The following is a 27,773-nucleotide window of genomic DNA, read 5'->3' as shown; positions in this document are numbered from 1 at the left end:
TCCTATTTTTGTGCGGGGCTCGCACTCACCCGGCCGCCGGCTACGGTCTGCGCATGCGCCGGCTGCGCGGCAGCCGGCACATGAAAGAGCCGGGGCCGCCAGGGGCGGGTGAGTACGCGCTCGTCACTGCAGGCTCTCGGGTCGGGTCCCGCGGCGAGAATTCTCGCCGCCGGATCCGACCCGCTTGTCTGCAGGCGGCCTAAATCCAGTATTTAAAATGCCAGCGTTGAAAAAGCAGAAAACCCCCGTACACCATGTATATCACAGCTGATGAGGCGCAGACATTGCTCCTCCGCTGGATACAAGATGGAAGGGACTTTCACATTTCAGGATGCAATCTCCGTAAGGAATGCTTGGTGTTTGTGATATATCAGCCTTTTTGGAGCTAAATGTCCGCACAAATACTGAACAAATGGCCAATGGTAACGCTACTCCAGGAAGAACAGCGGCCAGTTACCAGGAAAACCAGCCAAACGCTTCCTTCTGCATCCGAGAACAATGACTGAGAATGCAAGAGGGTTTTCCTAGGGGGGGGCTTACGTTTTTTTTGCCATTATACAACAGCGCTATATGCTGGCCAAAGCCAGTACTGCATGAGGTGACACGTTGGATAGGCTCCGACAGCTGAGAGGCTGGCAATATACAGTAAGAGAACCCCGACGGCTGCCTTCCAACATCGGAGCTGTACAGCCTTAAATCATAATGTTTTTAGACGTCAGACAGTGGATTGGAAAGGGTTAACAATCCAACCACTGGCGGAGCGATAATGCTGGAGGCGCCATCTTATACTGACCTCCACTCCCCGTACGAGTGTAAACCGGCAACCTCTTCGCAAACTCGGCCAGGATCTGCCGCTGAACCTCCGGACGCTCCTCGTTTTCATAGCGTTCCTTTTCGGCGTACGGCAGCAGGAACTTAACATACAAAGACATATAGTTGTAGGTATATACATTGGACACGGATGACATAACACTGCCCATAGCGCCCAATACCCACCCTGCCCGTTATTTATTAACCCCTTCATGCCCCAGGACTCGTGGGGTTAATATGGCACGGGCTCCTCTCTTCATCCCTAGATGTCCTAACAGTTGGGAGGGTACTGTGATGGAAGAGTGCGGTACGAGCGTGCGGTTAGTTCGCTGTGTAGTCCTGCTGCTGTACGCAAGAATTAAAGGGGTGTTTATGGACCCATTTGATTTTTCTAAGCTTTACTTGAGTTGATTTTTCTACTTTTGGGGTATTCTACCAAACAATGGGTTTGCATATACAATGTTCAATGGGACGAACGAGTGACACGAGTTGTTGATTCAATTCTTTAACCCCTTCATGATGGAGTGTTTTGGGTCTTTGTGCCTAGAGCTGCATTCTTAGGGCATTCTGCATATTTGGGTCCGTGAATATGCAGCGTATTCACAGGCCGCAATATGCTGCTGCGCTTCGTTTTCCTATCAGTCTTTTTACTTGCATGAAATTTCCCCCGATTTTTTTGTGTAAATATGCAGCTTATACGCAGGGAACCTGTGTTTGTCCTGCATGTTTACGCACACCTATTGATCTCACTGGGCTCTTACGGTCCGTAAATATGCACAAATTACATTTTTTCCCCTTCTTTTTATTTGAAGTAGCTTGTTCTCTTCAGCTTACTCCAATAATGAATCTTCTAGTTCTCCCGTATATATGACATCACATACGTGTACATTGCGTAATGTAGGACAGCGTAACAGTGGCGAAAACAAAGAAACTCTATTGTAGCTAGAATGTATTTTGCTCCCTTTGCTTTAGAGCTTATTCACACATCCCCATATTTATCTGTGCTCAGTCCATGTCTGTAAGGGGAGGTACAGAGTCCACTTCAATGGGCTTTTTCACACATGCAAATTTGTTTCACAGATTTGCGGTCCATGCAAAAGAAATGCAGGATGTCCGATTTGCATCCGCATCACGGACGGGCGCAGGACATGCAATGTCCATGGTCCCTGCGGATCGGGCAGCGCATGTATGTGTCTTCCTGTGCTGACTGATGCAAGATGCGCCAGAGAATCTCAGGCGCTACTTACATACAAATGTGTAAATAAGCCCTTAGTAAGAGCGCAAAAGCGGAGAGCGGCAGTATACAATTGGTGGCTGGGGGGGAATTATTCTATGATTTGTGCAACACATAGGTTAGCTAGGTGTCCCCATATACAGACCCCTGATAACAGTAATGGGCAGAGGCTCCCGGGCCCTGATGTAAAACCTGTAATAGGGCCCCCAACTATAATGCTTTATTCATAGTGCTGGGTCCCTATATGGAGAAGAGAGGCCTTATGGGATCCCTAAGGCTCCTGGGCCCGGGTGCAACCGCATCCCCCGCATCCCCTACAGTTACGCACCTGATTCTATTTTTCAAATATAAAGAAAACTTTGTAAAACGGACACCAAAGTGGCGCCATATCACTTCTGCAAGTGAATGATTGCGTTCGTTCCCGTTCGGGGGCTCTGTCACAGTGTGTATTCTGCAGTCGTGACGGAACCCCCAAAAGGAATCAGTGCGTTACAAAACCCCGTGTGCGATCCTTTATGGTTTTTGTTCTGCTGTCGCAGTGTAAGGTATATGTGTGTAACCTGGGGGCCATATTCCCCCCTTTCCTGGCATTGGTGGATACAGAACACCCTCTGTGGATAACAGGCTGACAGTTTATGGCTAACAATAATGAGTTTATAGACTCTGCTACTTTGTGTGTTATTTTACTACGGCCATTATCTTACACATCGGTTCATTCCCTCCATTCATAGCAGGACATTACTGCAGGTTCATACATGCAGCTCGGCTTGTATTTCTAGACTGGTTTTGCCCCCAGAGCACAAATTACAGAGGATTTTGCACAAAATTTGTAACCACCCTATTTCCTCGCACTGGTTAAGAACTTTAAAGGGACCGTCTCATCAGAGTCGACGCCCCTAATATGGGAACCCGGCAACAATCACCTGATCTCACATGGAAAGACTGTCACATCATATGACCCCACAACAGCCACTACAGGGGAAACGTGGTATTGCATTGTGGCCCTTCAGAAGAATAGCTGTAGATGTGATATATACAGTAGATAGATGGAGTCTGGCAGAGCGAGGACCATAGCTTGTTAACAGCTCTACGCTTTGGCTAATTCTTCCCATACTTCCCTGCTACTTTTTGTTGCATTTTCTGTATATCGATTTCAATGAGGTTTTAACTATTCTTTTCCTGGCACCCCTTTTATTTTTGTGCTGTACCAGAACACACAAAGCCTCCTTTGGTGGACCTTTACTTACATAGAAGGAAATCCGTACAGCAATTCCCAAAAAAATCCCTAGAAGCCAAATTCATTACTTAAGATTAAATCCCCTCCCACCGGGGGTACGGTTGGGGTACTGGGCTGATCTGGGGCATCCCAGCGGCTCTGTCTTCATGTAGGAAGGCAACCTGGGATAATGTTACCATTGTGAAAGACCCCTACCTGTACTTTATTACCATCCATCTGCTCCAGCTACTAAATGAGGGAATGTATCCAATTCATATACACTTGGGAGTTTCTAGAATTGCAGTTCACTAGTACATGAATGCATAAACCACATTCCTCCGACGCATCTACAAGCACCATCACACAACCTAATTACCTTTTTTGTTGGTTGCTTTGCCGGGGTGAAGATCGCTGTCCAGTACGTCCAAGCGAAAAGCAGGAAAACTATGTGAAAGATGAGCAGGTAGACCGCTGCCAAAGAGAAGGTCAGAGAACGTTACCATATCACAGCACATTTTGTTTAAAGGGGCTGCCCAGTTGTGAAGCACTAATGGTCTATCCGCAAGATGGGCCATCAATAGTATATCAGTGGGTTCTGTCGCCCGGGATCCCCACTAATGAACTCTTCACTGGACCGGTGAAGCTCTGTTCCCACTGCGGCGGCCAGACTTGGTATTGCAGCCGAAGTTCCCATTGAAGTGAACGGAAACTATGCCTGTAATACCAAGCCAGGCCACTGCAGTGAGAATGGAGCTGTCCGCTTCTTGCAGAAATCAGCTCAGTCCATGCGCATACAGTTCATCAGCAGAGGGCCTGGATAGCAGACCACCACCAGTCTACTAATCGATGGACGGTCCTAAGAATAGCCCATCAAATCATTTACCACTGGACAACCTTGTTAAAATTCTTAGATGTTCGTTTTTCAGAGATCTGTGGACAGCGCCTCACAGAGGTTACTCCTCAATTGTAGCAATAATTTCAAAAAGGGTTTTTTAGGACTTAGCTGTTGATGACCTAACCTCAGGATAGATCATCAACAGTGATCGGCAGGGGTCTACTGCTCAGGATCCCAGCTGATCGCCGGGCCTGCTGTCAGGGTGAATACAGCTGTCCACATAGCGTTGACCTAGGCTGGTAATCCAGGCGAAGCTCCCATTGCATCCAGTCTATAGTGTGACCTATCCAGGTCCACCAGAAACAGAAGGGACTGGCTGAAAGACATACCAGCACTAGATGTCCCCAAAGTGACCAAGCAGGATATCTACACTCTTGGGGAGCCACTGTGGTCACCTCTAGGTCATCTATTACCAGAACGCCTTCATTCCTTTCCCATCAGACCTTGTTAGCCCTACTGGATCTGGCACTTTCAACAATATTTAAAACAATTGTTCAGTTGTAAACTATTGATAGTCTATGATTAGGATAGGCCATCAACAATAGGTCCATTAAGGCCCGACAAATGGGATCCCCGCTGATCACCTGTTCATGCACCAAGTTGCTTTCCACAGGAAGCAGACTGCTCTGTTCCCGCTGAAGTGGTCAGCCTTGGTATTACAGTCACTGAAGTTAATGGGAACTTGGCCCACAATACCCGGGCACACCAGGACCGCAGCCTCATGCGCCGGTTAGTGGATGAACATTCCAGCACACGAGGAATGGGCATACTGATAGCACTACAGAGGCAATAACCACAGGCACACAGTACCACGTCATCTTGCTAGATGCGATCAGTGCTCACTACAGACAGCTCTGTTCCCACTGCAGCGGCCAGGCTTGGTATTACAGTTATTGAAGTGAATGGGAACTTGGCCTGCAATACCAACCCTGGCCTCTGCAGCGAGAATAGAGCCATCTGCTTCCTACAGAGACCAGCACAGTGCAGGAGCATGAAGGCCCAGCTTACAGTTAATTGGCAGGAGTTCCAGCTCACGGGACCTCTCTGATCTACCATTCATAGTCAATCCCAAAGATAGGTCATCAATATTTTACAATTGGACAACACCTGTAAGTATGTTGGACACATAATGTGTTTTTAGACGCAACGAATATGGATTTAAAAAAAAAAAACACGTTCAAAAGTGAACAATAATGGCTTGGTCTAAAACGCGAGCCAACGACTGAAGGATGAACAAGAATTGTTCGCTTTTTGCTCATTTCGTGCAGGCTTAAAAACGATCATCAGTTCGCTGACGTATCATTCCGTTTAAATAGCGGTCACTTATTCAGAAAATGTGAAAGACTGACCGATTCTTGTTTGAACGAGCCAACGATGCATCCGCCTGTCTAAACAGGCTGAACGAGAGCGAACGGTGACGTCACTCATCCAAGCTAGAATGGGCTCACCTAAGAGCAGCCCTAAGCAGGAATCATCGAGATTGATTACTCCACTGGCAGAGCTGCAAGGTCAGGCGGCTGTGGTGCAGACCCTCATTTATACTGACCACCAATGTGGAGGCTGTTCTAGTTTTTTTGAGGGGCACCGATCACTGCAACGGTGCCTTGTAAAAAGATTTAGCCAAGCGATCACACTGCGACTGGAGGAATTTAGGCTTTACTCTCATAACAGCAATGATAAAACAAAGAATTTATAGAGAAGGGAGGACAAGTCACGGTGACATTCCTGGCAGTCCTCACACTTCCCGTACAAGACGAGACCAGACTGGCATACAGAAATACCATCCTACAGTCCAGGGCTAACATGATTACCAACATGTCTGCATCGTCTGCCGCAGATTATTGCATCCACACAAAAAGAGGGGAAAAAAAGTGTGTGTGTATGTATATATATATATATATATATATATATATATATATATATATATATATATATACACACACACACACATACACACACACACACATACACACACTATGATTATTTTTTCTGTGTACAATAGATATCAAGTATGCATGTAGAGAGGGGGCCAATAAGATGGAATGGGTGACCTTCAGAATTGCTACCAGTTCATGCCAGACCATATTTAACCCCTTAAGGACCAAGCGAGGTATATACTGCGTTTCCCCGAAAATAAGACACTCTGAATATAAGCCCTACTCTGATTTTTCAGGATTTTTGGGGAGGCTTGAAATATAAGCCATATCCCAAAAATAAGCCCCAGCAGCATTGCATTAAAAAAAAAAAGGACTACATTACCTAGCAGGCTTAGTCCAGGTCCTCCCGCTGCTCTCCAGAGCTCCAATGCAGATCCTACAATCCTTGTTGCCCACAGAAGATCACTTCTGGTTACGGGATTCATAAATCCCACCTCCAGGAAGCCATGGCTCTGATTGGCTGAGCAGCGCTCAAGAACCAATTAATGCAGCACTTGATGAACCAATGCAATGGCTATGATTGGTTCATCCAGCTCTGCCCTGATTGGTTCTTTGACCGCTGCTCAGCCAATCACAGCCATTGCGTTGAGGCAGGATTAATGAATTGGCCAATCAATGCTGCTGCTCAGCCAATTAATAAATCCCGCCTCCACAACACGACGGCTGTGATTTGATCATTGAGCGCTGTTCAGCCAATCAATGTGTTATATGACGTCCCGGGGGGACACCGATGTTAAAAAAAGTAGTTACAAAAATAAGTAAAGAACTACAACTACTTGTCCCACAGTCTACAAGCAGGTCATGTGGGCGACAGGTTCTACAGGTCACATCAGTATTATATATAAGACGGAGCGATTTGGCCTCAAATTAAAATCCTGATTTCTTTTCCAATCTCTTCTTCATCTTCAATTTTAAGCTAGATTTTTTTTTTTTGCTAAACAAGCTAAAATTACTAAAACACCTTTTTTTTAATTAAAAGGGAATTACAAACACAGCAATTCCTTCATAAATATCGATCAGAATTATATGGGACAGATGTAATTATTATCAGTGCTTAAAGGGGTTCTCCAACGACTTAAAATTACTTCACAACCTCTCTGTCCTTCCTGATTGCTGCTGACCGGGACATGTGACTGCTGCAGCCAATCACTGGCCAGAGCAGAGACAATCTCTAGCCACTGACTGGCTGCAGCAGTCACATGTCCTGGTTATCAGCAACCAGGAAGGATGGAGTGGTTGTAAGGCTAACTTCATACGGGTGAGTGCGATATGTCACTCGCCAACATGTGATTTCCCGTGGATGCGGAGCGGTTTTATATCAAAACTGCCGTGCATCAGTGCAGGGGGAAGTAGCAATTCTAATTCTCGACACTTAGCCCCGCCCCCGTCCTGCCTCTCCCCATTGCAAATAGTGCAGAGGGGCGGAGAGGAGGCAGAGAGGGGGCGGGAGCTCAGTTCCTGCTCCTGGCTCTTCCATTCTCCCCCCCTGCACACCAGGACAACGTATATCGGCTCAGCGTGAAAACCGAGCCGATATACGTTCGTGGGAATGCAGCCTAACGGTGATTATTCCAATTGAGGTGCTTTTAGATGAAAAGACTAAGTCGTTCAAACGAGCGAAAGTGAATGCTAATCATTCGGTCTAAACGCAGCCGACGACTGAACAACGAATGAGAATCATTTATTTTTCGTTCGCCATTCATTTTCGGCAGGCGTAAAAGCCATCATGGCTCCTTCACGAATTGTTTGGTTGAAATGGGGGTCGTTCAGTCGTTATCAGCAAACGTGATGACTGAACGACTTCTGGTGTGAACGAGCTGACAACGTAGCTGCCGGTATAAATAGGTTGTCTGAGCGAACGAGCAGGCGGTGGCGTCACTCGCTCGGTCAAACGAGAATTGGCGCGTCTAAAACGACCCTGAACCCTTTCCAATCCACTGTCTGAGGTCTAAAGACATTCTGACTGAAGGCTGTACAGCTCCGATGTCGGAAGACGTCCGACAGGGTATTCTTACTGTATATTACTGGCCGCACTGTTGTCGGGAGCCTCTCCAGCATGTCCCATACCGCAGTACTGGCTCTAGCCAGCAGATGGCGCCATTGTATAATGGCAGAAAGAGAAAGCCTCCTAGGAAACCCTGAATCCAAAATTGGATTGCAAAGGGTTAATTCCACCAATTGCCCCTCACTAATTATATATGCAAGATAGTATCGCATCAGACAAATGCCCTACAGAGCAAAACCAGAAGCACAGTCATGTGACGATGCAAACGAGGTCCGCTTACCTTTTTCCAATGGATTTTCTACAGTCACTAAAAAAAATAAAAAATAAAAAAATATGTATATTATTATATAAGGATACAACACAATAAAGGTAAAAATAATAAAATTACTCTATAATTAGAAATGTACCAACTGCGGCATATAATATACATAAATACGGTACGGATAAGTCAACGCAGAAATGGTTATATTTCCTCTTATACGAATTTCTGTTGACCCCCCCCCCCCGTGATCAATCGTTGATCCTCTTGGGTCTGCTGATCGGTCGGCCCGCTGGACATCGCCGGCCCGTGCTGGCGGTGCTATAGTCGGCTTCACTCCAATGGCAATCAATGTGAGCGCTGCCTGCTATTCCACTGCCAGAGTGTCACAAAGGTCAGGTGGCAGCACTGCCAGCTGGCTATTACACTTTGGCGCTGACCGGCGATGGCCACATCCGACCCGCAGCACTGAAAGTGGGAGAGACGATCAGCTGATCACCGGTGATCCTGAGCGGCGGGCCTCCATCAACTATTGATGACCCATGCCAAGTAGAGGTCAAGAGGTCATCAGCAGTTAAAGGGCCCTTCCAGGCAGAAGGAGTGAATGATAATTGTCCAGTGTGAACACAGACAACGATAAACCGGCTCCTCTAAACGAACCTGCCACCAGAGTTAGTGATGTGACTAAGGGGTCCTCCACGCGAACGCTCACCGCTTGTGACGCACACGGGTTTTGGCGCAGGTGATACTCTGTACCAATCTGCCATAGGATCCCATGTTGTGGCTGGCACATACATTATAGATCGCAGCGTGCTCCAGCTTGGCGTGTATTACCGATCGTGCATGGCGATTCGTGGAGTGCAGCATGTACGCCATATTATTTCGTACTTGCAGCGCGAATCGGGCGCCACACAGGGAATTACACGTATGTGAAGCCTCCCTAAAGGGTTACAATGGATTGCAGCAAGCAAGTTCAGCACAAATAGATTAGCAAGAGATAAACTCAAAAACTACAATAAAAACGTCCATTTCCGGGAGTCAGCCGGGGGTCAATAAGAGAGCAGCGGCACGGATGCAGGATGGTTGGCGGCACATTCCTGCACACTCACCCACACACAGCTCCCACACGTAGGCGTAATATGACCACAGCACGACCGAGCAGATGACGACCACCGGCACCCACGACAACACCCGCTGGCAGCACCGCAGCCCTCTGCTTAGGGCCATCCTACAGCCAGTCTGCATCCTGCTCGATGCGATCGGTGCTCGTCACAACAAGACTTTCAAGATCGACATTCGATTAGTTCAACGAGACGCGCATGCGTCGCTTTCAGTATTTGTAGCTTTGCGCCACCTGGTGGTGGCGTGTGTTTACTGCATCTCTTTGACTTTGTTTACATTATATAAACACGAAGATCTGGGATAAGAGGTGGGGACACTAAAGAAGCAAATATGCGGCCATGTGACCGCGTGACGTCAAAACCTCTATGAATCCCGTACATTATAACTGCAGCCAAGCCGCCGACAGAACTTGGCTATGCCTTGTTGCGCATGCGCAGTAAGTGAGCGCGCTCGGTTTGAATAGTAGAGGTAAGCAGAACCCTGCCGTGTCCGGCGCAGAGAAAAGTAAGTACCTGCTGGGCGCCGCTATCATGGCGGCCACCTGGCGTGTTGGGGCCACCTTCTCCGTTACATATATGGTTCTCTATGTCGTACTGCACTGCTGTGTGTTTTATGCCGCAGTTAGGCATCATTCTCCCTGCACTATGCTGTGCCGCCTACTATATACATACCGTCTCCCTTGTGTTTCTATATGGACTACTATATATATGTGCCTCACAGTCCTCATAACCTGCCCTGTCAGTCATGGGGTGTTTAACCCCTTAATGACTGACACTGCCCTTTTACAATGGGTGAGGCGGGCTCCCCCTGAGGGAGTGTGCTGGGGGGGGGGGGGGGGGGGGGGGGGGGGCGAGGTGTACAGTGGGAGCCTTCATTTACAGAAGAATAAGCTCTCAAGTATGCAAAGTGAACGCTCAAAACTGTCACTCAAACTGCCTTTTGAGCAATAATCTTGCCATGTAATGCACACAACGATTATTGCTTTTTGAGTGGTAATTGTCTAAATTAAGTCCTACCTGGACACCTGTCTAGGCTCAGGGGCGCTGCAGTCCGCCCGTATGTATGGGACACAGTGTATGTTTCTGGCCTGGACCTCACCTCTCCGGCATGTTTGCTATATAAGGGAGAGAGTGTCTTATAGGGTGAAAAATTACATATATATGTTATCCCTACGCTTCTTTTTTTCCCTTCAGGCCATTGGCTGCGGCTGAGTCACATGGTTTGGGGTGTACATTTGGCTTGTCCACCAGGGAAGCTCCTGACATGAATGCTATTTGGGGGCCATTGGGCTACATTAGCCAGACGGCGGCCATAAGATTGTCTGGTCAGTACACAATAATAACACTAACTCCCCCACTGGGGCCCTATGGGTGTCATTCTGCGCCATCCTTTTATTGTATGCATTATATGCATGCCAGTCGTGTTCATAGACCTTGGTGCATAATCATCTGTTCACTACAACTAAAATACCATCCATACAAAAACTATGTATATACAGTCAGAATTACACCCAGACCTATATATGCATATACAGTGCACAGCTGTACACCATTGGACGTACACTAACCTCCGATGGTCTCTACTGCTCTCACGTGGGCTGTAGGTAGGGGCCTCCTACTAGGGTATATTCCCACATAATAAAAACTGCTTGCAGCGAAGAACCCGCCTCCCCGCGGCGGCAAATTGGACCATCTTGCTGTTAAAACTTGCAAGGTAGTGGCAGCTATTGTCGGCCGTGTCCAAGCGGAGGTTCTACCTAGCGAGAAACCTTTCCAATGGCTGAACAATGACAGTTGGCAAATAGTTTACAAAGGTAGATAATCCTTTTTTCCGTCATTCACCTGATGGCTGATCGCTCGGTGGACTCTACGAGGGGATGACTGAAGGATCGCTGGTTACATGTGACCACTTGTGAATGACTGAGCCATGGTTTTTATGCCTCCTTATGAGCAGTCATTGTTTGATCCTCGGTCGTGTTCAAATCTGATCGATTGTTCAGTGTAAACGATTCAGGTGTCCTTTTTGTTTTTTCCTTGAACGGTAATCAGCACATGTGTAAGGGCCATTACCGTCCCCACATCCCAGGACAGCCAAGGGTGGGAAGCTGGGATAAGGTAGCAGCTGATAAGTTGCAGATATCATCTGGAGGGGAGAGACAGGTTGTAAGGACTACTTCCTGGTCCTCACCTCCCTCTGCAGTCTGACCGGGTAGCTGGAAGAAGAGGCTGCATTGCATATGATGGGAGTGATGCCGGACTTCTAGAATGGTAGAGTTGGAAGGGACCCTCAGGGTCATCGGGTCCAACCCCCTGCTCAGTGCAGGATCACTACATCATCCCAGACAGATGTCTGTCCAGCCTCTGAAGGGGAACTCTGCACCACTCTCCATTCACTTGTCTTATGTGACAGACGAAGCACGGCCCCCAACATAGAAGCCATAGAGGTAATACTTACACCCCTGAATACAATTTACTGATTTTAACCCCCAATAGTCATGTTAAAATTTGAAAACCCCCCCCAAAAAAAAAATCTTTTTAATTGTAAGATTTGAATGTTTCATAAATATATTTGTCTTAAGTGTAAAATAAAGGGGTTTCCAGGCAATTATTATTGATGCCCTACCGTATATACTCACGTACAAGCCAACTTTTGAAGCACTTTTTTTTTTTTTTTTTCCTTTTATGCTGAAAAAGCCCCCCTCGGCTTATACTGAAGTGAGGGACTAGGTTTAAAAAAACAAAACAAAAAATGCAATACTGTCATCTGTGTCCTCGATCCGATGGTCTCCCCGGCGGTACGGCAAGCTGCTTTGTAATTCTCCCTGCTATCATCTCTTTGCTCGGCTTTGAATTCCCCCGCCATCAGCTAATAAGCACTGTGATTGGATCAAGCACCAGCCAATCACAGCCAGCGCTTACTAGCTGACAGCGGGGGAATTCAAAGCCGAGCGGGGAGACCATCGCGCCGGGGACACAGATGCCGGCTGGGAGGTGAGTATTGCGTTTTTGGGTTTCTTTTGTTTTGTTTTTTTACCTAGTCTAGCTAGGCTTCTACTTGAGGCACCTAGTTTTCCTCGTTTTTCGTGGTAAAATTATCGGCTTATACCAGAGTATATACGGTATTTATGTGCCAAAAAAACAAAAAAAAACCAGTACAATAAAAATACACATGAAATAGGCATTTTTAGTCAGTAAATGTGCTGTGTATTTACGGTAACGTGAAACCTGCCCATGTGAATGAGCCCTAATCTGATCATTCAGCATATAACTGCTCTCCTCGGACAGCTGCCAAGTGTATCCTGGACCTTGATTTCATCTACTATTACTGACACATTGTGGAATATAGCGGATGAGGAAAACTCCAACCGCTCATGCTTGGTTATTGAAAATTAAAAATAAAGCCCTTTATAACGGTGTCCGCAGTCTTCTATGGTGGTCCGACACTCATATCTATCGGTCCCTGCTCGGGGGTCTCGTTAGTACACTTTGTGCTGATAATCACAGTCCAGTAACTGAAAGCATCTACAGAATGAACGCGGGAAGCACAGAATTACTACTACTTGCGTCCTAACAAGTAGGCTTGTATAACCTGATGTAGCACAGTATATACTATATACATGAAACTGCATTCACGGTTGAAAAATACGGTACAGGTTACCTGCTGCCGGGTCCTATACTGGTATAGACAAGAAGGTGCGGTGAGGGCGTTCTGGCGGGCACGGTACTGTTGGCGGGCTGTAACTTACAGTTCACCTCAAGCACGCTCAGGGGTTCTTGTAAGTTAAGATATTGTTATCATTTAGGTCCTAATTGCTGAATATTCTGTGGAACAGACTGGGTACATTCGATGGCTAGCAAGAAAGATGGTAAAACTGGAAGGTTGAAGCTGGGGGACACACGCAGCAGGTACCCCCAGATGATGGAGGCCGCACTTCTTTACTTCAAGCAAAGTGAGTACATGCGTTCTCTCTTCTCACTTATGTAATAAAACGTTTCTGATCCCCTTACTATGAAACTGTTAACAATTCATTTCCATTGATGTCCCTATAGTTACCTCCAAAGTGCCCTTGAAGGGGAACCTCATTCTTAGCCAACATCTTACTAACATAGAGACTATTGGCCTCCAGCACGGGATCCCACCAGATGGTGTCGGCATTCTGCTCAAAGTAGCTTTGAGTGGCCACCTTGGTAAAGTAGCTTTTTCATTAGTATGTTTTGTGATGAGCTGCAGTTCACCCCAAAATCAAATACAGTGGTACCTTGGGATGCGAGTGCATCAGCTGGCAAGTTTTTTTGACTTGCGAGTAGGCTCTCTCCTGAATTTTTGCTTTGATTTAAAGAGCAAAAACTTGGGTTACGAGTCTGCTTACAAGTAAAAAAACTCTCAAGCTGAAGCTCAGGGGGACTCTAATACTCACCTATCGCCAGTGTTTCAGTCCTCGCGATGGTCTGCTGCAGGCTGTCGCGTCGTCCTCCTCCACACCGACGGAACATTGCTTTTTGAATGCGGGGCTTGAATGCCCCACCTCCAGCAAGTTAATGCTCTGATTGGTTTACCCAGCACCAGCTTTCATTGGCTGACGCGGTGCTGAGTTAACCAATCCGAGCATTAGCTAGCTTGAGGCAGGGCATTCAAGCCCCACATCCAGAAAGCAATGCTCTGTCGTCGTTGTGGTGGAGGAAGTGACTGCCTGCCGCAGACCATCGCGGAACGCCAGCGGTAGGTGAGTATTGAGTGTTTTTCTTTAAAGGGGTTGTCTCGCGAAAGTAAGTGGGGTTAAGCACTTCTGTATGGCCCTTCTGCGCAAGCGCGTCTAATCGGGCGATTAGACGCTGAAGTTAGACGGAGCCATGGAGACGGGGACGCCAGCGCAGGGAAGGTAAGGGAATAACTTCTGTATGGCTCATATTTAATGCACGATGTATATTACAAAGTGCATTAATATGGCCATACGGAAGTGCTTAACCCCACTTGCTTTCGCGAGACAACCCCTTTAATTTTTATTTAGTATCCCCATTGAAATGCCATTAATGCAGAATTAATTTCAATGGGGAAAAGTGCTTTGACATGAGAGATTTTTTTGGCTTAAGAGCTCCGTCACGGAACAGATTAAACTCGTATGTCAGGGCACCACTGTAGTTGCCTTTCTCATTTTTCATTTGCTTACATGTATACTTGCATGATTAACAATGTTTAGTTTTGTTTGCCTTCTATAAGCGGACAGTGTGAATACACGGATCCTGAAGTGCCTGCTTCCTGCTGGTGAACTCCAGGAGGACTGTATTGTTTCTGCCGTCTCTCTGTTCTGTACTGGAAGAAGTACTACCAGCACGCAGGTCAGTGATTGGCTTCTTTCAACGTATTATCCACAGTCATGGCATTAAATATGTACAAGGGGAAAGTAGAGCGTTTTTCTGTTTTTGAGCCTCTGCACTCCCATCTATATAAATTGGTGAATTCTAAAGCAGACCTAATTAGTGGATCTGTCGGCTCTCTTCATGTCTGTTTTACCAAATACATTACATTCTGCATTTTTAAAAAAAGTTAAACTATTCTGGAACTTCATTCTTAAACTTCTGTATTTCTCTTGTAAATTCCTTTGGCATTTCTCTTGGTAATATATGAATACATTGACAACTGGGTGATATCATTCCTCTTGTCAGTTCAGTGTGTCACAACTTTCTGTGTATTCATACATTTCCAGAAATATCGGAAGAATTGCAAAATATGGATTTAAAAAAAAAAAAAAATCCAGAATTGCTGTTTTTCGCCTTGTTTTTTTTTTTTTTTTTGGGGTCTGTTCTGGAGGACCAGAGATGTTGACCTTGTAGCTGCTGGCACGAGAAGGTGGATGCTTGGCAGGAAAAAAAAAGTTAGCTCCTCTGACCATGCTATATACCTCCTGCAGACACTAACTAATCTCTTTTAGCTTGGTGTCCTTGGCAGACCTCTGAGTCTCACAACATCCTAATCTTGCGGCTTATCCCAAAGCTGGGAAGGCAAACGATGCACAACTGTTAGTCCCTCCTACAAAAAGACAGAGTGGAATCCCTCAAGTTATCATATCTGGAAACTCTTCAGATTTCTCCCTTGCTAAAGGTCATTAGGTGAGACTTGTGTTAACTCGTGGATTGGGCTACTAAGTATTTCACCACCCGGCCTATGAAGGGTTTATGATATAGTGATTGAATGAACACTGGATTCCTGCTCAAATGACTGGCCAGAGGAGGAGAACTCCAATGACAATGACACATCCTGTTTCACTGTCCCTCCTCCGTTCTTCATCGCTGTGATTATTTAGTGGATCGTGTTTCTATTATGACTTAATCCATGCGGTTTTCGGCTTTCCTATCCATGTGTTTCTATCCATCGATCCTCGTTTTCTGCAAATTCTCGTTTTCGCATTAAGACAGCCTGTTATGGCCATTTTTCCCACTTTAGAATCTCATGTCCCTCCTTAATTGCCCATTTTCCATGTCCTGCCTTGACTAGATCCCTCGTGGGTGGCTTTATATTCGCCTTTTGCTCTGATCTAGTAAAGGCAGTCCCCTTAGTAGCTGTCAAGGGTAGCGATCCCGCTATTCAGTTCCTGCTATGTGTCATTCCAAGTTGTCGTCTACTGATTACACTTCAGTAGCTGCGCATCAGACGGGTAGCCGCACCAGATTATGGTGTTTGTAACAAAACACAAACTTAAACCTAACACCAGGGACTATATGTTGGAACGCCTGCTGTATAATTGGATATTCTCCAGTGACCGACAATTCAGCCTAACTGTGTGTGTAATTTGTGCTCCCTAAACACCATGCTCCATTTCTAAGTCTCCTAAGACCAGATTTCTTAACTAAAAAGGCAAGCATTTTAACTCACTCAGGTTTCACCTTCCTAACTTGACTTTCCAATTTGAAGTCTTACACCTAATGGGCCACACTCTGTACTCATTAATACTCCTTTCTAATTTTTTTAAAGCAAAATTTAATATTGGCAGCAAGACATACAGCAGCATAACAAGATGGCCGTACAATACAGGAAAAAAACAAAAAAATAATCTACCTCCTTCTTTTTTTTTTTTTTTTTTTGCTGACTCTCAGACTGCATCCAGTGGGCAGTTATCTGCTTCCGGGCTTGATATGCTCTGAATTCACAAAAGACTGTCCATCAACAATGCCCAAGTTCTGGGATTAAGACCAATAGCGACAAGATATAGACTTGTCTTGTAATTATCTCTAGTACCCCGCTCCAAAATTTACCCAATTTTACCCAATCCCAGACCACATGCATTAAATATGCATCATGCATATACCTGGTTTCCCCAAAAATAGGACCTACCCTGAAAATAAGCCCTGCTGTGATTTTTTCGGGGGGGGGGGGGGGGGGCTTGAAATATAAGCCCTGGTTGCATTACATAAAAAGAAAACAAAAACAAGCAAAGGAATACATTACCTAACAGGCTTGGTAATGTTGTGGCTCAGACAATTCATAAATCCTGCCTCCACAACACGATGGCTCTGATTCTTGTGCAATGCTCAGCCAATCAATGCAGCGCTCGATGAACCAATCAGAGCCATCGCTTCCTGGATATGGGATTTATGACCGTAAATAGGAAATGATCTTCTGTGTGGCAACTGAGGACTGTAAGACGCACGTTGTAGCTCCAGAGAGCAGCGGGAGGGACCTGGACTGAGCCTGCTAGGTAAGTATAATACGTAATCCCCTGAAAATAAGACCTGGCACCTCTTCTGGGGCAGTAATTGATATAAGACAGGGTCTTATTTTCAGGGAAACACAGTAACATTTTGGACAGTAAGTTTTAATTTAATACCTAAATTAAACAACGTTAATGAAGTATGACTTTATGTCCTAAATACAATTGCAGTACTCGTTGACTTTCGGAGATATCATTGGAATCATACGCAACACTACAGCTCACTTATCTTTACTGATCTGGCCTGAATCCTTGTTTTTTGTTTTTTTTCCCTTTAATTTTTCACTTCTGTAAATGGTAACGTATCAGTCTACATAAATAAGATAATAGGAATTTATAGCACCAATGTTTCTGGTAGCACAATGCGTGACTTAATATACTATAGTGAAAGGGATTGGAGTTGTAAGCACACGGCTGCGTGTTTAGAACCTGCGATGACATCACTGTCATTGCGCCTTCAGGCTGTTTGCTAGATAGCTCTGCTACATGCACGTCACATGCATGCGTGGCTCTGCTACATGGTCTTCATCCCATATAACAGGGATCAGAACTGACACCGTAGAGTCCTGCACACACTATCACTATGGTCATGTGACCCTGGACTTCTGCCACACAGGTGACTGATCACATGATGGTGACATCACCATAGGTGCTATAAGCACACAGCTGCTGTCCGGCTCTGCAGGTTTTCGATAAAGTGAAGAACTAGAGATGAGTGAGCGTACTCGGATAAGCACTAGTCGCTCGAGTAATTGGCTTTATCCGAGTATCGCTGTGCTCGGGGCTAAAGATTCGGGTGCCGCTGCAGCTGACAGGTGAGTCGCAGCGGGGAGCAGGGGAGAGCGGGCGGGAGAGAGAGAAAGATCTTACCTCCGTTCCTCCCCGCTCTCCCCTGCAGCTCCCCGCTCCGTGCCGGCACCCGAATCTTTAGCCCCGAGCACAGCGATACTCGGATAAAGCCAATTACTCGAGCGAGTAGTGCTTATCCGAGTACGCTCGCTCATCTCTATGAAGAACCTGTGATGTCACGGTCATGTGATCAGGGTCGAAGTTCAGAGCCCACGTGACCAATCACATGACGATGACATCACAGCTTCTGCCAGCCTCTACATGTCATCACAGGTGCTAAAACATAAAACACATCACTGTCATATGATTAAGGGCGGAGCATGTGCACTCACGGACAAGTGGTCGTTAGTACCGTGATATTAGTCTTTGCAACCTGAGGACATACAAGGAAATTTTCCAAAGGGTATTGAACCATAGGCACAGATACTGAACCGGCCTGAGCTGCAAATGTGTCATTACTGGAAAAAATAACTATGGGGAAAATCCTCAAGTTCTAAGTTTATCAAAACTATAAAAGACCCCCAGAGAGGCCCTGTTCCAAAAAGATTACCCCTCTCTTCTCCTGTGGGAAAAACCAGTCCAACTTTAAAAAAAAAAAAAAAAATGGTAGTTCCTTTATTTATCCATCGACGTCGCTGTATGAGGGCTTGTTTTTTGCGGGACGAGTTGTATTTTTCAATGGCGCTATTTATTGTACCATGTAATTTACTGAAAAACTTTTTAAAAATTCTAAGCGGAGAGAAATGGAGAAAAAAAACGACGTTCCGCCATCTTCCGGTGCGTCCTGTTTCTACAGCACACAAATTGCAACAAACACGAACTGATAACTTAATTCTATGGGTCAGTACAATTACTACAATACCAAACTTATATAATGTTTTTTTGGTTTGTTTTTTTGGTTTGTTTTTTTTTTTTTTGCTGTAGTACTTTTGTTTTTGTTTTTTTGTTTTTTTTAAGATATTTAATTTTTAAAAATTATTTTCTGTGTCCATTTTCTGCGCACAATAACTTTTTAAATTTTTTGGCGACGTAGTTGTGTGAGGGCTCATTTTGTGGGGTATGTCCTGACGTTTACGTTGGTACCATTTTCGCATACAGTTTGACTTTTTGATCGCCTTTTATTACATTTTTTTTCTCTGAGACAGGGTGACCAAAAAAGTGCATTTCAGGTGTTCTTTATTTATTTTTTATTTTTTACCACGTTTACCGTGGGGGGGTAAATAATCCATTACTTTTAACGGACTTTTATGAATGCAGCGATACCAAACACGTATTTTTGGTTTAATTTGAGTTGTGCTGTGTTTTTTTTTTTTTGTTTTTTTTTCTTTATTGCAAATATGGCAAAAGGCGGGTTTTTTTGAACTTCTATTACTTTTTTTTTCTTTTTTAATAACTAAAGCTTTATTGTTCTTTTTTTACACTTTTTCAGTCCCCAGGGGGGAGCACAACCAGCGATGCTTTGATTGCTCCTGCAGTATGACGTAATGCTATAGCATTACGTCATACTGCTTTTTCACAGGCAGTCTATCAAGCCACCCCACGGGGATGGCTTGATAGGCAGTCTGCTAAGGCAGCACTGGGGCCTTTCTAAAGGCCCCCGACTGCCATGACACCTGCACAGCTCCCCCGATCTCACCGCGGGGGGGGGGGGGGGCGTACGGGACCCCCGAACATCATTCGGAGGATTAAAATGCCGCTGGCATTTAAAGGGTTAATAGCCGCGATCGGCCGATTGCGGCTATTGCCCGTGGGTGTCAGCTGTAATAAACAGCTGACGCCCGCGCTGTATGGAGGGAGATGGCGGCGCTATCTCCCTCCATACATGTCCGGCAATAGCAGGATGTAGAAAGTGTATACGGCCGTCACTAAGGGGTTAAGTAAATCAATCTAGTTGCAATATCTGCTTAGATTTTTTTTCCATTTTTATTAACTCCTTAAGGACATGGCCTACTTTGGGTTTAAGGGCGTAACGATTTTTGGCAGATTTTCATCTCAATTTTTCAAAAGCCATATATTTTTATTTTTTTTCCCATTTACACGGCCGTACAAGTGCTTGCTTTTTGCGTGGCGAACTCTGATTCTTACTGCTGCCATTTTTGAGTACATAGACTATATTGTAAAAGTTTTTATTTTATTTTTTTTACGCTTGCAGGGAGAGAGAACTCATCTGCTCTGCCATAGATGTTTTTGGGGGTTTGGTGTCTTTTGGTTATTTTTTTTCTAAATCTCAGCATTCAAAGTCCTACAACTTTTTTTTTTTCTTTCCATAGACTGCGCTCTGTGAGGGCTTTATTTTTTTGCGAGACAAGCTGCAGTTTTTATTGATACCATTTGGGGGTACGTACGTTTTTGTTTTTTTTTGTTTTTTTTTTTTACACTTTTTGCTGTGCATAGTAAAAAGCATGTTCAACTTATTGTACGCGTCGTTACAGATACGATGATGCCAAATAAGTGGAAATTTAATTTGTTAAAAAAAAAATGAATGCTAATATGGGGGAAAAGCATAAAAAATTTGGGTGTGTTTGCTTTTGTTTTGTTTTTTTTAGCATTATCCTTTTTTTCCACACTTTACGTCCCTGTTAGGGACTTGTTACAGTGATCATTAGCAATGGCTAAACAGGACGCCTGTAGCTTGCATCCTGTTGCCATGGCAATCCATTGGGCTCTCCGCGTTTATACTGAGTCCAATGATGTCACAGAGGGAGCACACTCCCTCTGAACCCTTTACACACCGCGATCTACATAGATCATGGCAGGGAAGGGGTTAACATTGGGGGTTGCTGTCGCGATGCACCCCTGTTGCAGTGGGAGCCTGGCTATTGCTGACAGCCGGCTCCCGCTGCCGGATAGCATGGGATCTCTTCTGATCTTGCGCTATCCTCAGGGCATAACTGTACGTCCTATTGTGGTAAGTACCTCCATGCCAGGAGGTACAGTTGTGCCCCGTGGCGGGAAGGGGTTAAAATAATTGGTTGTAAATTCTTTTTATCCTCCTTTTCATTCCTTTCTGACATACAACTATGGAGGGGAAGGGGAGGGGGGGGGGGGGCTACTACCGGAGAGGTTTGACGTGTGTGTGTGTGTGTGTGTGTGTGTATGTCGCATGAAAACTATTTTGATGAGATTTTTTTTTTTTTCCCCCCCTGTCAATATCGACAATGGGAGATTTGTTCCAAACCTTGACGTTATCCTCAGACTTTCGGACCAATGGAAACAAACTGGCAGAAATATATAGTCTTGAGGCTTAAATACCACAACTCCCAAATATTTGGATTCCTTCACTATTTGTAGTTTCATACGTTCCTATGAATAGTTAACAAACAAGAGATCTAAAGGAAAAAGTACAAATTTCCCCCAATTAATGAGACCCGAAATCTTACCAAGTACAGTAAACCCTTGAGTAGCATTGTTCTTAAGTAACGCTGTTTTCAACTAATGTCGATGTGTCAGGGCAGCAGCGGTCCCTCAAAGTTGCATTCCTCAGATAAGGGCGCCGAGCGGTCCATGACCCTGGGCGCCGCTCAGTGAGACGGCGCGCAGGTGATGCCGGTCACTTCCTGCATCAGCGTACGCCTATTCCTCCCCCTCCCCTCTCCACAGTGCACAGTGCCGGCTGAACGTTGCTGTGTCTGCCTGCCTCCTGACACAGTACACCAGCTGAATCCCCAAAGTGCTGGCTGAACGCTGCCTGCCTCCTGAATCCCCACTGTACTGCGAATTGTAAGTACTGTACAGATGAGTACAGTAAAGAAACGTTTGCAAATAAATACTGCAGTCCTATGTCAAAGCACAGATAACACAGTGATGCGTACTGCTATAATCTCCCTGCAGTCCTATGTGAAAGCACAGATAACAGTGATACGTACTTCCATAATGAAGTCCCTGCAGTCCTATGTCAAAGCACAGATAACACAGTGATACGTACTGCTATAATGATGTCCCTGCAGTCCTATGTCAAAGCACTGTATGCTAAATGGCCATGCACGCTCCTCTGGGTAATATGCAAATAAAGGAAATGGAATAAATCCTCCACAGTGCCACCTAGTGAAAGGCAGCACTCCTTCAAGCCAAAGTCAGACTTTTTATACAAGCCTTGTTACAATGACCAGGAATTAAAAGCAAAGCCAGACTTAATTGCTGGTCATTGTAACAAGGCTTGTATAAAAAGTCTGACTTTGGCTTGAAGGAATGCTGCCTTTCACTAGGTGGCGCTGTGGAGGAGTTATTCCATCTCCCATCAGCTGCTATTAATTTAAGGGAGGTTATTTGTTTGGCATGAAGCCGGACTGATCGTCGTGTATAAATCATTACTAAAAGTAATCTAGTTGTGATCTCGGCGCAGGTACTTGCATCAGTGGTCAACAGGTATTGGGCAATGGGAGTCGGGAAGAGACAAATCCTTTCCCAGTTTAGGAGTTAAGACACATATAGCATCTCTCACTGATGGTACAAGTATGCCTTCATGCAATGATGCATTAAATGCCGCCCGTAAGGGCGCCTTCACAAAGGGTTTGCAAAAATGCAGCGTTTTTTAAGGTTTCGGTATTTGTCTGCGTTGTTTCCTGCATATAATGTGCTGTAACAACGCAGGCAAAGTAAGCTGGTGTCACCTTTTGGTGCGGCACCAGATGGAGGGGGGTTATCAGGGACTCTGAGCCCCTTCCACAGCAAAGAAAGCTGACAAAATATCTACTCTCCTCTCTTGTGTTAATTACTTTACAAAGCTTTGTATCATTAGCAAATTTTTGTTCCTCCAAATGAGCTAAATTGGCTGGTTGTTTTTTTCTTTTGTTTGTTTTGTTTTTTGTTGTTTTTTTGCCTTCCTCTTGACCCAAAAGGGTGGAGTTGAAACGGGCTGAACTAGATGGACATTTCCTTCATTCAGCCTAACATACTATGGTATACTTGCTGTGTTCTGCTGCTCTGACTCATCTCAGCGTGTAGTTACTTGCTTTAGCAAGCAGATGGCGCTGTTGCATCACAAACTGCAAGCTGATCCACATAAAGTGATCATGTTTTTACCAAATGCTGCACACTGTAGAAACAAAACCCAAAACATTGGCAGAATAACTGCTCTTTATTTTTTTTTATTTTTTTTTTTTATAAGACCATTTTCATAATTTTGTCTGATAGTGCACTTGTATTTCAAAAATCAATTTGGGCCTAGTCTGTAAAATCTGACTTTTATAGTGTTTGTGTGGTTTTTAAACTAAAGTACTGTTTATCCTCTTGCAGGTCCTGTTTGTTCGCTGGCTGATATCTGTGTTTGATCTCATTTCATGCAAAGATGCCCTCTCTTACCTCTACAACTTTTTCTTCTGTTTGCTATCGGATGACAAACTGGTAAGATGCACCTTTACTTTTGGGGTATTTATGCCCAGCAAACTTATTGGGTTTGTGTATCATAACTTCTGCTTAGGAAAAGTATAATGGTTGACCGTGTCCAGGCAGATCGCTGTAATGTTCCAGAGAGGAGAAGGTGGCCACAATGGGCACCGTCGGAGTGAAGCTTGACAATCTAGGGCAAGAAGATGCGTAGTGGGATACTTTTATTGTTTAATTGCTTACAAATCTTAAGGCCCATTTACACACAACGATGATCTCTCACTATTCATTCAAGCGGTGTCTTTTGAGCGATAATAATTGCGTGTAAATGCTACCATCATTAGCTTTTCAGCCGAACGATGATTTTGAGTTCAACATAAAAAAACATTGTTTGGCTGGCCAGCTGATAGCAGGGACCGCATGCTGTGATTTACCTGGGGAGCGCTGATAACCTAGAACAATGGCGCTGCATGCGGATAACAGACCACCTGCTGCCATCTGCATACAGCGAAGGGAGCTTAATTTTAGATGCAAATGAAGCTAATAAACTACTTATCGGCATTAGCGCCCATTTAGTAGCTATGCAAAATGATCGTTCAAAACTGTCACTCAATCTGTCTTTTGAGCAATCGTCTTTGCGTGTAAATGGGGCTTTATTTGTAGTCGTCAATGACTAACCTCTTCCCAGTTCATACAGTTACAGTGCTGCCATTAAGACCTCATCATAATCTTATATAGCGCAACATATTCTGCAGCGCTTCAAAAATCAGAGGGTTGAAATACAGATGAAATCGGACAATAGATTATAATACTAATAAACTGAACCGTAGGGGTGAGGGCCATGCCTGCAAAAGCTTACAATCTGAGGAGAGGGGTGGCACGTGAGGAACAAGTGCTTGTTGTGAACGTTGGTCTGTCCACACATTGTATAATACATACAGTGGATACGAGTGGGTGCTGATAAGTCTTTGGCTTTACCTAGGAAGATGAAGCTTTACATTTCTCCCACATACTCTCCACTGATGCCAACACACTTCTTAAATCGGTATTCCAAGTTCTGTAAGCCTTGCAAAAAGAAGGATTTCGGTTGTGCCTCAAACCAGTCATCCGTAGCAGCCATGGCATCATAAATGGTGTGAAATTTGGTACCCTTGAGGTGTTTCTTCAGGTTTGGAAACGGATGATAGTCGGAGGGAGCTAGATCTGGTCAATAAGGTGGGTGGTCAACCAGCTGGAAGCCTAGCTCCACCAGTTTTGCCGTGGTCGCTTGTGCAGTATGAGCGGAGGCGTTGTCTTGCAGGAACAAGATTCCTTTGGACAGCTTGCCGCGCCTTTTGGCCTTCAGAGCTGCCTTCAATTGGTCCAAAAGTTCAGTGTAATACCTTGCATTGATGGTCGAACCATTTTGAAGGTAGTCCACTAGCAGCATGCCCCCCTTATCCCAGAACAGACGCCATCACCTTAGTGGCTGAACTTCTTTGGGCGAGGAGAACCACTGTGCCTCCACCCTTTTGACTGCTCCTTGGTTTCAGGGTCATACAAATAAATCCGGGTCTCATCCATAGTGTCCAGTCGATCCAGGAAGTTCTTATCAGTCCGGAAATGCTGACAAATGGACCGGGAAGTTTTCACTCGCATGCTTTTCTGATCTGTTGTCAAACATTTGGGGACCCACTTTGCAGATAGCTTCTTCATGTTCAGATGTTCATGGATAATGACACAAACACAATCACGAGAAATCCCGCTGATGTCTGCTATTCCTTCAGCTGAAATTCTCCGATTCTCCAGTATGAGGTTGTGCAGAGCATCGACGATCTCCGGAACAACACCTCTCTCGGTCGTCCAGGACGTTCCTCATCGTTGGTGCTGGAGTGGCCCGTTTTAAATTTGGCAACCCAGTTCTTAACTGTAGAATATGAAGGGCATTGATCCCCCAATGTCTGCGACATATCACCAGGAATATCCTTCGTGGACTTTCCTAGCAGAAACAAGAATGTTATCACTCCTCTGCTCTCATTCGCTGTGAATATCACCTTAGACTCCACCATTTTGTTTTCCCGCGTGCCGAGATCACTGTTGCCATAAGCTACAAACACAACATTTTGAAAACATATTAGACACAGAAGGCTTTCAGGTGATGTAACATTCGTTACCATAGAAACAAGAAAAGAACACAAAGCCAAAGACTTATCAGCAGCCCCTCGTATAAAGTCCACATAGCCCTGTTAGAATGCCCTGCTCTTGTCATGTTAAATCTGTTAATGATTAATCTTTGATTTCTTTAATTTGTGCCTTTTTCAATGTGACCCATTCTACAAATCCATTGATGTACTGACTTTTTAGGTTGGGAAAATTCAAGTTACAGAACTAAAATGTGTTTGCATACGTGTGAACGCCCTCTTATATTTGGGGATCTGCTTGTGTTCAGAATTGGGCATTCAAATTTAAACTCCTGATAAACAGTCAATTCTCCGCTGCCGTTATTTACAGGGATTCTCATTGACCCCCATATAAGGAGGATTTTACTGACTTTTTCTTAGTTGACCCGTAAAGATCTTACAGCACATCATCAAAGGGATCTGAATGTTGGAAGATGTCAGTCAGGAGGAGGGGCCAAAACCTTTGCAAGACATTAAATCTACCATGGAGCACAGTGAAGACTTCATCAAGAAGGAGATTACATTTGGCACAAGAACTGCACATCCCTGAAGAATCGATGAAAAGACCAGATATTTGTTCCCGCAGGCTCCAAGAGGCCGACAGCAGCATTAAAGGAGCTGCAGGAGGTTCTGGCAAGTACTGGTTGTGTAGTGCATGTGACAACCAACTCCGTAGTCTTCATGCTGTGGGTATGGGGGCAAGACTGAAGCCTCTTCTAGCAAAGAACATCATCCAAGCCGACTAGGTTTTGCTAAATCCTACATAAAGTCTGCTAAATATATGCAGGAGAGCGAGTTATGTCTGAGGAGGCCAAGGATGGACTTTTTGGCCATAATTCCAAAAGGTATGTTTGGCACAAAGCCAACACTGCCATCACCAGAAGACCACCAGATGGATGGAATTATGAACAGTCCCAGATAGCAACCCATTTTGGCACAAAACCTTCAGGTCTCATGCTGAAAGGTGAACATCCTCTTCAGCTTTTTAGCAAACATCATATATTCAAATCAACCAAAAAATGGCCTCGCCAGAAGTTGAACAAAGCTTTGGAATGGCCCAGCCAGAGTCAGACCTGAATCCCATTGAAGATCTGTGAGTTGACCTCAAGAGGGCGCTACACATTTGAGGCCTTACAATCTGACAGATTTGGAGCACCTTTGCGAGGAAGAGTGGGCAAAGATTAAGTCAACATATGCCATGTAGATGGACACTGACCCAAAAAGACTGACAGCATTCAAAGGGTACATCAACAAAATATTCGTTTTAGGATGTACATATTTATGCAAGCACATTGTTTTAGTGTGGTGGTTTTTGTAATTTTTCCACTCTAAAAGATTTCAGTTTTTTGTCAATGGAATTGTACAGATGAGTCACAACGAAGGTGAAAATCTGAAATGATTTATCTTTGGTGGATACCTTTTTAGGCTGGCTTCACACTGGCGATTTTCAATGGTTTCATTCTCATTTGTGATCCCTTCACTGCACACTCACAGCGCTAAGAAAAATCGGCACAATCGCCCATTGTTTTCAATAGAGCCGGTGCCAGCAGCGCTATCGCCCATTGTTTTGAATAGGACCGGCGCCAGCAGTGCTGGCCCCATTGAAAACGTAGGCATTACGTTGCGCTCCCCTGACAGCTATTACGGGAGATTCCTTCATCCCCACGGGGATGAAGGAATCCTCTGCCATAGCTGGCACAGCTGTGACAGAGGTCCACGATGCTATCCATTGCTTTCAATAGGGCTAGTGCTGCTGCAGCTCCATTGAAAGCAATGGGTTGCAGGCAAGCACTGCAGCGATTATTTTGGGGGGAAGGGCTTGAAATATAAACCCTTCCCTGGGGGAAAAAGAAAAAAACCTCTCTAGCTGTAAAGAAAAGTAAAAATCGTTGCCCCTGATTGGTTACAGCGCTCAGCCAATCAGGGGCAGCACCCAGCTGTCACTGATTGACAGGTGAGCTGTGCCTGTGATTGGTCACAGCGCTCATCCAATCAGGGGAAGCACTAACTTGGGGCAGGGATTTTTTTCAATCCCCAGCCTCCAGAAGACGTCTGCCAGGGCTGGAGAGAAGTGCCGGACGGTGAGTTAAATCTTTTTTTCTTTTTTTAAACTTTTCTTTACAGCTAGAGAGGATTTTTAAGGGAAGGTCTTATATTTCAAGCCCTTCCCCAAAAAATCATTGCTGTGGTGCTTGCCTGCAACCAATTGCTTTTAATGGGGCTGCAGCAGCGCCGGCCCTATTGAAAGCAATGGATA

At 45.0% G+C, this 27,773-nt stretch overlaps 2 protein-coding genes across 7 annotated transcripts in view; one reads left to right on the top strand and one right to left on the bottom strand.

Moving 5' to 3' along the window:
• ZDHHC15 (zinc finger DHHC-type palmitoyltransferase 15) overlaps window positions 1-9,619 on the bottom strand; it is a 38,092-nt gene extending 28,473 nt beyond the window's left edge. Inside the window, exons 1-4 of the mRNA XM_066581638.1 lie at window positions 9,466-9,619; window positions 8,378-8,404; window positions 3,637-3,731; window positions 794-914 (exon numbers count right to left, since the gene is read on the bottom strand). Of these exons, the coding sequence (XP_066437735.1) occupies window positions 794-914; window positions 3,637-3,731; window positions 8,378-8,404; window positions 9,466-9,601 (379 nt within the window). The 5' untranslated portion in view covers window positions 9,602-9,619. The remainder of the gene's footprint in view (window positions 1-793; window positions 915-3,636; window positions 3,732-8,377; window positions 8,405-9,465) is intronic.
• A 294-nt stretch (window positions 9,620-9,913) lies between these two features.
• The window catches only part of CENPI (centromere protein I), a 50,197-nt gene continuing 32,337 nt past the window's right edge, over window positions 9,914-27,773 (top strand). Inside the window, exons 1-6 of one of the 6 annotated variants that reach the window (XM_066581632.1) lie at window positions 9,917-9,982; window positions 10,672-10,802; window positions 13,311-13,427; window positions 13,528-13,665; window positions 14,696-14,814; window positions 23,268-23,375. In XM_066581632.1, coding sequence (XP_066437729.1) covers window positions 10,742-10,802; window positions 13,311-13,427; window positions 13,528-13,665; window positions 14,696-14,814; window positions 23,268-23,375 — 543 coding nt within the window. In that variant the 5' untranslated portion in view covers window positions 9,917-9,982; window positions 10,672-10,741. Of the gene's footprint in view, window positions 9,983-10,671; window positions 10,803-13,280; window positions 13,428-13,527; window positions 13,666-14,695; window positions 14,815-23,267; window positions 23,376-27,773 lie in introns of those variants that run through there. The other 5 variants (XM_066581633.1, XM_066581635.1, XM_066581636.1 and 2 more) reach the window with 5 other exon arrangements.

The sequence above is a fragment of the Eleutherodactylus coqui genome, chromosome 10, assembly GCF_035609145.1.
Source record: "Eleutherodactylus coqui strain aEleCoq1 chromosome 10, aEleCoq1.hap1, whole genome shotgun sequence".
NCBI classification, from domain to species: Eukaryota; Metazoa; Chordata; class Amphibia; order Anura; family Eleutherodactylidae; genus Eleutherodactylus; species Eleutherodactylus coqui.
Note: the sequence above shows the minus strand (reverse complement) of the source record. Positions and strands in the feature narration are given on the sequence as shown.